The sequence below is a fragment of the Tupaia chinensis genome, unplaced genomic scaffold (assembly GCF_000334495.1).
Source record: "Tupaia chinensis unplaced genomic scaffold, TupChi_1.0 Scaffold000294_1, whole genome shotgun sequence".
NCBI classification, from domain to species: Eukaryota; Metazoa; Chordata; class Mammalia; order Scandentia; family Tupaiidae; genus Tupaia; species Tupaia belangeri.
This window is the reverse complement of record NW_006159779.1, coordinates 1086741-1098160: the sequence shown is the minus strand read 5'-3', so window position 1 is coordinate 1098160 and position 11420 is coordinate 1086741. Positions and strand designations below refer to the sequence as shown.

The following is an 11420-nucleotide window of genomic DNA, read 5'->3' as shown; positions in this document are numbered from 1 at the left end:
CGCTGGCTGCCCTCCCTGCTTCCCTCACCCTCAGTGGTTGGGCGGGGAACTGTGGGTACCCAGCAGCCATTCGCCAGCGTCAGGGGCGCGTGGCTTGACAGAATGTGTGAGAACCGGGTCCTGGGCTTTTTGTTTCTTTTTGTTATTATTATTATTATTTTAATGGCCAAAGGGTGTATGTGTTTGCCAAAAAGTGATAGAGAGACACAAAGAGAAAGGAAGAAGGCGCCCCTCAGTGGGGCGTGGGCGCACTGCAGTCATTCCCCAGCTCCCCACCCTGCCAGGAGACACTCGCTCTGCTTCTCAAGCTGCTGGGTCTGGGTCGGCTCAGGCCGGCCACGTGAGATCTGGGTACACACCGGCCCTGCGCTCTGTCTCAGTGTCGTCACGGACATGGAATCGCAGCGCAGCGCGGGCTGTGAGGCTCGCTCGGCCCTTCCCTGGACTTCCGTAAGGGCTGGGGACCGAGCTTCCTCCTGGGACAGTGGGAGCCTGGGTGGTGCTCACTTCCGGTTCTGCTCCTGTGCTCTGGGCGTCAGTTTCCAGTGAGACCGGCAGCCTGTAGGGTCTGGAGTGAGAGGCCTTTCTGGAACGCAGCTGCTGACAGACACATGCAGGAGGGGTGGTTCCGTGTCACAGCCAAGGCCAGAAAGCTCCGCCGTTTCTAGAGCTACGTCCCCGGAGACGGACCATGGCGCTGGTGCTGCCACCCTTGTCTCGAGGAGCATGAGAGAGGGAGCCGTGGGGAAGGGGCTCGGGGATCCTGGGGGAAGAGCAGGCCTCAGCCCCTGGGAAGGGAGGTCATTGGGCACACCAACCTTGCTCGGAGGGGAAACCGAGGCTCGGGCTAACTGACTTGCCCAGGTGAGGGGTGACAGAGTGGACTGAACCCAGGTCGGCCGGCTCAGACCTCGTGTGTGGCTTTGAGGGGGTCACGGTCACCGGGGTCAGAGAGGCTGCACAGAGAGCTACAGGCGCCTCCCCTCCACCTATGTGGGCTTGGAGAGCCCTCAGAGGACCCCGGGCCACCCAGGATGGGGCCCTGTGTCCTGGCCTTGGCCAGCATCTCCCCAGGTTCTCCTGAGCAGGAAAGTGTTTGGGTCACGCTGGAGTGGCTCAGAATCCAGCTGTCACCCGCTCCCAACCTTGTCCTGCCACACCTTGTACCCCCGCGTCCTGGGCCTCAGTTTTCACATCCACATGACGTGCTGAGGCAGGAGCTGGTTCTGGGCCTGGTGTGCCTGAGGGGCTCATGCGCATTGCCTGGAGACCCCCGGGGCGGCCCTCGTAGTCCCTTACACTGAAGAACACGGAGGGGAAGTGGCTCTACTGTGAGCAGCTGCTCAGGAAAGGTTCTCGCCTTGCAGAGGCCCCTTTGAAAGCCCAAGTTCAGGTCAGTTCAATGTTCTATTAAGTGGTCACAGTTACTTCGTGAAATCATCAAGGGGTGTCACCCATTTCCTGTCTGGACATCCATCTCCCTGAGTGAGGCCCCTGTGTCAAGCTGCCACCTTCATATGCCCCTTGTCTAACCCACCAGGACACACCCCACCTGGGAGAGGCCGGCAGAAAGGCATGGGTCTGCGAGTTCACCATCAGTATTTTATTCTGTATCCGGAGCAGGGCCCAGTGACTGCCAACACTTTCCAGGCCACGGAAGCCCAGCAGCTGAGGCTGGTGGGGGTAGGGTTCTGGGGCCCCAGCCTAGGGCCAGGCCAGCTCTCGGGTGGGGTAGGGCAGAGGGGATGGAGTTTGCTGAGCTGAGGGGCTGTGTGGCCTTGGGCTTGTATAGGTTCAGTCTGCTGTGTGAGGGTCGCTGCCCAGAACCAGCTCTCCCAGCCAAATGGTGGGGGACAGTGAGTGACCCTGCTCGGGGCATCAGTAGATTTGGGCCCAGAGAAAGACAGAAGCATGCCAGGGAAGAGCTGTTGGGAGTTTGCACGAGGCGAAGCTGGAATGGTGCTGGCAGCAGCTCGCAGGTGGCGCACGCAGGCAGCTGTGTCATGGTTCTGTCTAGACTTGGTCCCGACACTGCGGTCCATGGAGGTGGGCTAGGCTCCGCCATTTTTACCGGTGTAAGGTCTCTAGAGGTTTGCACTGGGCTCTGCAGAGAGCTTGCAATTTCTTAGATGTGGAGGCTGAAGGGTCCACGACACCCCACTGGGGCCTGGGACTATGAGGTGGTGACAGCTGCAGTTGGGAGTCCAGAGCTGGACCTCTTCCAGGGAAACGTTGGCCCAGACAGACAGAAAGAGTGAGGCAAAACAGTCCCGAGTGGGAGACCAGGCCCCCTGCAGCTCCGGGCCTGGGAGGAGCCTGCTGGCCCCACACTGTTTGGGGCTGCCTGCCGGGCAGGCAGGGTCTGGGAATGGTGGTCACTGGGAATGGTGGTGCCCGATGGAGTGTGCTGGCAGGGGTTCTCCTGCTCAGGAAACTGCGTGCCCCCACCTGTGTCCTAGCCCTTGGCCATGCTGTGGCTTCCAGAAGGCCCGCGGCGCCATGCGGTGTCCGTCTGTGTCATCTGCAGGCAGCCTGCCCTACGAGTACAAGATCGTGATCGCCGGCAACCACGAGCTGACCTTCGACCAGGAGTTCATGGCCGACCTCATCAAGCAGGACTTTTACTACTTCCCGTCTGTGTCGAAGCTGAAGCCGGAGAACTACGAGAACGTGCAGTCGCTGCTCACCAACTGCATCTACCTGCAGGACTCGGAGGTCACCGTGCGGGGCTTCAGGATCTATGGCTCCCCGTGGTGAGTTGGTCTGGGCGCTAGTCCCGACCATGGGCCAGACCAGAGCTGAGGCCCACTGCCGGGCGGGTGTTGGGGCGGGGGTAGAGAAGCAGCAGGGAGCCCTGGTTGCTGGGCTTGGGACTCAAGGCAGGTCGCTGCTGCTCTCTGGGCCAGTGTCCTCATAGGTAGCTGGGGAGGCAGGGGGGATCTGCTGTACTCCAGGATATACTGAGCTACGTCACCGCACGTACAGGCAGGCGCTCTTGTTACCTCCACCTCACAAGTGAGGAAATCTTGCCTGGAGAGGGCGAGGAAATTGTAGAAGGTCACACAGCTCAGCCAGGGCAGGGCTGGGATTAAAGCCTCGCAGTTTGGCTTCAGAACCTCTGCAATTAACCTTTAGTCTACAGTGCTGGGACTCTTCCCCTGCTGCCTGTTCTCTCTCTCCCTACCCGGCCACACATACAAAAGGCGCTTGGCTGGGGTGATGACTGAGCAGCCTGGCCAGGAAGGGCGGTGGGGATGTTCATCAACGGCCAGCAGCCTGATGTACTGCATGGAGGAGGCAGCTGTTCAAACACAGTGCACGTCGGGCCCTTGCTCTCTGGGGGGACGCAGAGCAATCCAGTCTCCCCTCTGAGGGTCAAGGTGAGAACAAGTCATGACTCCTATTGTGATTCCCAGTGTCCCTGGGAGCCTGGTGATGGTGGTGATGAGGGTGGTGGTGATAATGAGGATGGTGGTGTGATGGTGATGGTGGTGGTGCTGCGATTGTAATGGTGATGGTGTGGTGATGCTGGTAATGGTACAGTGGTAATGATGGAGTGCTGCTGCTGATGGTGATGAAGAAGGTGATAATGATAATGGTTATGGTGATGATGGTGGTGATGATCATGTTGGTTATGGTGGTAATGATGTTGGAGTGGTGATGACAGTGATGATGATGGGGATGGTTATGGTGGTGATGACAGTAGTGTGATCACAGTGATGATGATGGTGATGGTTATGGTGATGATGGTGGTGATGATCATGTTGGTTACGGTGGTAATGATGTTGGAGTGGTGATGACAGTGATGATGATGGGGATGGTTATGGTGATGATGATGGTGATGATCATGTTGGTTATGATGATGATGGTTATGATAATGATGACAGTAGTGTGATGATGACAGTGATGATGATGGTGATGGTTATGGTGGTGATGATGGTGAAGTAGCAATGATGACGGTGATGATAGTGATGGCTATGGTGGTGAGGGTGATGGTGACAGTTATGATGATGATGGAGTGCTGCTGCTGCTGGTGATAATGAGAATGGTTATGGTAATGTTGATGATGGAGTGGTGATGAAGGTGGTGATGATGGTGATGATGATGGTTATGATGGTACTGATGTTGGTAGAGTGGTGATGATGACAGTGATGATGGTGACAGTTATGATGATAATGATGACAGTAGTGTGGTGATGATGATGGTGATGGTGATGATGGTTATGGTGGTGATGATGGTGAAGTGGTAATGAAGACAGTGATGATGGTGATAGCTATGGTGGTGAGGATGATGGTGATGATTATGGTGGTATGGTACTGATGTTGGTAGAGTGGTGATGATGACAGTGATGATGGTGACAGTTATGATGATAATGATGACAGTAGTGTGGTGATGATGATGGTGATGGTGATGATGGTTATGGTGGTGATGATGGTGATGGCTATGGTGGTGAGGATGATGGTGATGACTATGGTGGTAATGATGTTGGTGGAGTGGTGATGATAGTGATGGTTATGGTAATGATGGTAATGATGATGGTGGAGTGGTGTTGATGGCGGTAGAGTGGTGGTGATGATGGTGATGGTTATGATGGTTATAATGGTGATGACGGTAGTGTGGTGGTGATGACGGTGATAATAGTTGTGGTGGTGACAGCAGTGATAATAGTGGTGATGATGATAGTTGTGGTGGTAATGATGGTAATGGTGGTGATTAAGACAGTGGTGATGTTGATCGTGGCGATGGCATCCAATCATTTCTGAGCAGTTATAGGAAGCTGAGCTCTGGGTAAAAGGCTCTGTAACCCTAATCTCTAATCTCCGCCAGCCCTGTGAGGACTGGTTGATGAACCCCTGTCTTGTAGGTGATTGGTCCTGAGAGGTCCCACTATGATAACTGCAGGGAGCCGAGTGCTGGTAGATTGAGGTGGGCTCTACACATGGAAGGGAGAGATCACCTGTGCTTAAAAGTGTGGCTGGATCCTGGCAGGGCCCCTGGAGGAGAAGAGGTGACCTGAGCCTGGAGGAAGAGAAAGGCAGTCGCAGGCAGAGATGGGGAGGTGGCCGAGGTTGTACAATCAGCTGGAGCACACTGTTGGGGTCCCAGAGCCTGTATGTGGAAAGGAGCTGTGAACAGTGTCTAGGAACCCCCTGGCCTGCCCTGTACCCCACATAGTACAATCTGTGATGGAGGCCGTGGGCAGATGTAGGACCTGGTCCCATCTGGCCATGGCCTCTTCATGGAGCAGAGGGGAAGTGCAGGGTGCTGGGTGTCCCCTCTGCCGAGCCCCAGGAGGTGCCCAGAGTTATCTCTCTTGTCCTCACAAAGCACAGAGACAGATGACCCCACCCTGCAGCCTGTGGGGTCCCAGAGAAGGGCCTCTGGGCAGCTCAGGATTCGATGAGCTCAGTACGGAGGGTAAGGTGAGGCGCAGAGGTGGCCGATTCCACCGGACAGGCGCTGGGCCTGGCTGGCCAAGTCTGGTCAGAAGCCAATCAGGAGGGTGTGCTTGGAGGCCCAGCGTGAGCTCAGGCCCGCGGGTGACCGGGTGTGAGGGAAGGCAGGGCCGGGGCAGCAGTGGAGGGGCAGAGGCTCTCGGTGCCAGCTCTGGGCTGGGTCTCTGTCCAGTGATTTTCACATCCTTCTCCCAGACCTTATTTTCTTTTATTAAATGATTCTGTGTAAAGGTCAAGAGCGTGACGTCGGAACCCGTCTGAACTCAAATCTCGGCCTCACCTGTGTGACCCTCGTGAGATGTTTCACGTCTCTGTGCCTCAGTTTCCTCCTCTGCAAAGAGGAGCGACAGTGTGCCTTCTCCAGAGGGTGGGTGCCAGCTGTCACGAGGGCTCAGCTGATTCTGGTGCCTGTGGTGACCCGCCTGTCCTGCCAACTCTGACCTGACCTGAGCCCAGTGTGGGGGATGGGGGTGATGGGTGTGGGCGCTACCAGGCACCACTCATGGTTCCCCAGAGCAGCTCTGCGCACCCCACGCTGGTCTTTGACAACCAGCTCCCCAGGCTCTTGGGGGACTAGGGCCAGGTCTTTGACAACCAGCTCCCCAGGCTCTTGGGGGGACTAGGACCAGGCCTGGGCCCAGCGCCAGCCCCAGGGCCCTCTGCCAGCAGAGCCCAGTCCCAGTGCCATGAGGGGTGTTCCTAAGGCTGGGCTGGCTGTAGGTCAGGCAGTTCTGGGTGCTTCAGCCCCCGGTCACCCTGGGATGACTTTCTTCCAGCTGATACCTCAGCAGCACCCCCGCTGGGCCAGGCCTGCACTCGCCCGTTTTACAGAAGGGCAGTGGAGGCCCCGGGCTCTTGGCTCGCCAGGGCCACGTGTCACTGTCCTCTTTCAGACGCCCCCTACAGGCCAGGCCTGGATCCTCAGAATGGCCTCAGGGGTGCACACAGGCTTTACTGGGACGTTGAGGCAGGGTTGGAGATGGGCAGGTTCCAGTATTTACTGAGCACGGACCGCTTAGACCTGGGGTGCGCAGACACACAGCCGCTGCCTTCCCCCCAGGGTCTGCATTCTCCTGGGGAGATATCCAGCGACCAGTGCCCAGATCCACTCAGAGCCGTGAAGGGGAGGCCCTGGGAAGAGCCAGCAGCTGGAAAGACACCAGCAGCTGAGGGGTGAGGGAGTGTGTGACAGACAGAGGGGACAGCCAGCCCCCGGGTGATGCCAGAAGCCACCCAAGTGGGGTTGGCATTAATAGCCCAAGGAAGGAATTCACGCCTGCAGAACCTCCTGGCCCGGCTGCCAGTTCTGCCTGGTGCCGGGTGGGGTGTCGGGGTGTGTCTGTCGGGGCTCAGGCTGGGCAGCCTGAGCGCCCTGGCACCGATCACCAGGACATATGGCACTGCACTGGGAGGGTGTGCGTGGCAAAGCTGGCTGTGACCGTGTTAAATGCCAGTGTCAGGTTTCCTCCCTCCCTGGCCTTCACGTCTGCTTTCACAGGGTCGGGGGCCAGGGAGCGGTTCCGTGCAGCTTCAGAAGCATAGTTACCCCGGTGGCTGGGTCACAGGTCAATAGGACTTAGCCACATGGGGCCTGGGAGCAGTGGCCCTTGGGCACGGGCTGGTGAACTGGGCTGAGGGCAGACCTGCTCCCCCAGAAGGCAGATCGGGGACTCAGGAGAGTGATGGGGTGTGCGTTCTCACCAGTGCTGGAAGGCTGTCTGGTAGGCGGGATCTCAGAGAAGAGGCAGTGTGGCTTTATCAGGTGGCGAGACGTCCGTCACCAGGGGCATGCAAGCAGGAGTCACCGTGAGGGGACCTAGTGTCCTCTCAGTCCTTCTCCTCAGAGGCCACAGCTCCTCCGCCTGTGGGCCACTCCCGGGAGAGGGCCCCTCAGTGCCAGGCTTGGGGGCCGCGGTGTGAGCAGGGGAGGGAGAGCCCCTCGGTGCCGTGGTGTGAGTAGGCCAGCCTCCATGGCGAGGACTACCTGCGGCAAGTAGGAAGCGAGCTCCGCGCAACCTTGGTTCCACAGTGGCTTTCTCCTGAGAGGCTGCGTGGGAGGTCGGTGGGTCTGATTTTACCAGTTCCTGCCTCTCTGCCCGGCCTTGTGCTCTGAGGCCCTCTGTAGGCCAGCGTGTGCCCGGTTCAGTGTAGGGCTCTCATGACCATGAAATGGACCAAGCCAGGCCCTGCTGCCCTAGAGCTGAGGCTGGGACAGGGTGGGCAATAACTGGTGCCAGCCTGTGCTCGCCAGGCCTTCACCCGGGCACGTTCCCATTCAGTTCTCGCCACGGTTCCTCTGGCTGGGCCGTTACCAGCCCCAGGCTGCAGGTGGTGAGTTGGAGAGCTTGTTGTCTTTTTCCTTTATAAGACACAGCAGGCTCACGACCGCACGTGGCTTGGATGGGTTGCCCAGGTGGAGGCTGTGCAGCTCTTCGGCTTCAGTTTCTAAGTGGTTTTGCCAGCTCGTCTGTCCTTGCCAGTAACTTACCTTACTCGGTGTTGCAGGACGTTTCCCTGTACCCATTCTGGGGTGCACCTCTGGTGGCTCAATTGATTTCATTTGCCTTCCCCTAGTGACCAGTGAGGCAAGAATCATCCCAAATGTTTATTGGCCACTCAGATTTCCTTCTTATTTTATTTTATTTTATTTTTAGAGATTTTTGATATAGGGTGCATGCACTCACTGGAGAGACCAAGAGAGACAGAGAGACAGAAAGTGAGAAATCACCTCGTGGCGGGATGGCCATGCCACAATCCCTTCTCCTCCATTTTCCTGTAGGATTTTGGGCATGCATGCACATGTGTCCACTGTGAGTTTTAAGCCACCGGGTCTGGGACTTGAAACGCGGTCGACTACATGGGAGTCAGTTGGAGAGCTTGTTGTCTTTTTCCTTTATAAGACACAGCAGGCTCACGACCGCACGTGGCTTGGATGGGTTGCCCAGGTGGAGGCTGTGCAGCTCTTCGGCTTCAGTTTCTAAGTGGTTTTGCCAGCTCGTCTGTCCTTGCCAGTAACTTACCTTACTCGGTGTTGCAGGACGTTTCCCTGTACCCATTCTGGGGTGCACCTCTGGTGGCTCAATTGATTTCATTTGCCTTCCCCTAGTGACCAGTGAGGCAAGAATCATCCCAAATGTTTATTGGCCACTCAGATTTCCTTCTTATTTTATTTTATTTTATTTTTAGAGATTTTTGATATAGGGTGCATGCACTCACTGGAGAGACCAAGAGAGACAGAGAGACAGAAAGTGAGAAATCACCTCGTGGCGGGATGGCCATGCCACAATCCCTTCTCCTCCATTTTCCTGTAGGATTTTGGGCATGCATGCACATGTGTCCACTGTGAGTTTTAAGCCACCGGGTCTGGGACTTGAAACGCGGTCGACTACATGGGAGTCCAGCGACGTCACCATTACACCATCTGCTGGTACCCAGGTTTCCTCCTTTTTTAAAGTGCTCGAGTCTTTTGCCTTTTAAATAAATAATTGTGTTGTCTTTTTGTTATCAGTTCATAGATTCTTCCTGCATTCTGCATAGAGAATGAGCCCTCTGTCAGTTGCAATGTCACAGCAGCTTTTCTTCCTGCCTTTTCCATTCTTAGCAGAGCCTTCAGGTGAACAGAAATTCTTAATTTTGGTGTAGTTAAACGTCTTAGTGTTTTTCTTCTTGGTAAGTGTTTTTTTCTCTGTGTGTCCCAAAAGTAGAAGAAATCTTCCCTTCCCTAAGTCATGAAGATTTGTTTCTAACTCTGCTACCAGAATGTTTTTTTGTTTTGCCTTCTATGTTTGGGTGTTGGATCCACCAGGAATGACGTGTTGATGGTGTGAGGTAGGGGTCATATTTTGTTTTTTTCCTATGTGGATGCTCCCTGGACCTGGCACCAATAGTAGGTTTTCCCGCTTACTGCTGGGTGCTGCCGCCCTTGTCTTTCGCCTGGGGTTTGTGTCTGGGCTCTCTCCTGCTCTGTTGGTTCACTCGAGAGCCCACAGTCTCCATTGCTCTGTCAGTTGATTTCTTTAGCATCTCTTTTTCTTACTGGAACATCTGAGGCTCTGCAGGGGCAGGGACCCAAATCTCTTTTCTGTGGCCCTAACTCCAGGGCCTTGTCCTGCATCTGACTTACTCTCACAACTATTGGTTGAATGAATAGATGAGTAGTCAGATGTGTAGCTGCCAGGCCATGAGGACTCAGTTAAAATCCAGGCCTGGCTTGTTTCTCTCCTGTCTGGATTTTTCTGTGGACTTGCCGAGGCCTTCTAGATACTCCTTGCCCACTGGTGCCTTCCTCCTCCTCCATGCTGGTCTCCCTAAAGGAAGGGCTGGCCGTGCTACCTCCTGACTTTCCATGCCACCCAGGCCACAATTCCCAAGACGGGCATGCAGATGCCCTTTCCTCAGCCACTGGACCCAGTATTGGCCCTCCCCTAGTGGGGCTCCATCCAGTCGGGCAAGGAAGGGACGGTGTGCTGTGGGCTCCATGACTTGCCAGGCCGCTTGGGGGCTATTTCAGGTCCCCTGGATGCAGACGCGGCGCTGGGCCTTCACTGAGAGTGGCGTAGAGGAAGGGAGCGGGAACAACCGCAGGAGAGGAAGAGCTCAGCTGTTATAAAATCCTAAGTGTTAAAAAAAAAAAACCCACCCAACTCTGTATACATACCGTATTCATTTATGGGTTTTGGATGCATTTTTCGTTCTCATTTAACTGAAAACGGCTTTGATTTTTTTTTTTTTTAAGAGAGTGAGGGAGAGAGTGAAATTGGCACGCAGCGCGTCCATCTGGTCTAATTACTTCTGGTATTTTGAAAGAAGAAATCTAAACCCGCTGAGACGTTAAACTTTGAGAAGTGGCTACCGGACTGGTGCTGGGCGTCTAGGCTTGGATGCCGATCCTCTGCTTGGGGGTTTGCTGCTGGCAGGGGGACCTCGGGGCCAGGCAAGGGTGCTGGGGCGGGCCTGAACCCTTTCCAGGTGCCAGGGGCCTCAGGTGTCCGCCCTCTGCAGACGTCCAGGGGCTCTGAAGGCCGGACCAGATTCACGTCCTAGTGTGCAGCTTCTAGTGGTGTGACCACGGTCGGGATCTCAGCTTTCTGTGAAGTGACAACAGAGATGTCCCCTTGCTCAAAGAGGTCTTGTGTGTATGTTGTTCGGGACATGGGGGCATCACACGCCTGCTGCTCACGGCCCAGGGATGGGGAAGTGCTTTTCGTCCAGCCAGTAGCTGCCAGGCTGCCCAGGGAGCGGTGGGGCAGGGGCAGGGGCCCTCGGACGAGGCAGGGGGAGGCCTGGCGTCTGTCTCTGATGCCCTTCCCTTTCTGTGCTTTGTGCACTGTTTAGTCTCATTGGGTGGTGGTGGGGGGGTGGTGGCTGAAACCAAGTAGTTCAGGAACTTTATTTTATTTTATTTTTTGAAATTTTTGCCTGTGTGGACTTGCCTGAGAGAGACATAGAGAGAGAAAACAAGAAATCCCCCCACCCACACACACCCCAGGGGATGGCCACACTGCAGTCCCTTTTCCTCCATTCTCCTCTTGGGATTTTGGGCGCACACACACATGCCTAGTCTGGTTTTAAGCAGCCAGGTCTGGGGCACAGAACACAGAGTAAGCTAACCTCCATGCTGCTGGCTACCTCCCCCTTATTTTATTTTTAAAATTTATTTCAGTAACTTTCTATGAGTGAGAGACAGATAGACAGCACCTCCAACAGGGACTCGGTGGGCCCCCTAATCCTCAGCAGGTCTGGCGTCACCGTCCCGGGTGCTGCACTTAGGGGGGTCCGGACTTGGGCTGGGAGCTCTTCCCTGTGGTTCAGCCTGAGAGCCATGCTTTACTGCTGCACCCCCAGGCGGCACCCCGAGCACTGTCAGCCTGCCCCAGCAGAGCGGAGCCTCCTCATGTGGTCTGAGCAGTGGTAACTGTCCTGCCGCTGTCCAGCAGGCTCCCGGCTTCCGCTGCTCGCACTTTC

At 55.8% G+C, this 11420-nt stretch overlaps 1 protein-coding gene across 2 annotated transcripts in view; it reads left to right on the top strand.

The window, feature by feature from the left end:
* Positions 1-11420, top strand: part of MPPED1 (metallophosphoesterase domain containing 1) — a 98925-nt gene that overhangs the window by 57355 nt on the left and 30150 nt on the right. For both annotated transcript variants that reach the window (XM_006150670.2, XM_027772722.1), the window contains exon 3: positions 2528-2753. In XM_006150670.2, coding sequence (XP_006150732.1) covers positions 2528-2753 — 226 coding nt within the window. The remainder of the gene's footprint in view (positions 1-2527; positions 2754-11420) is intronic.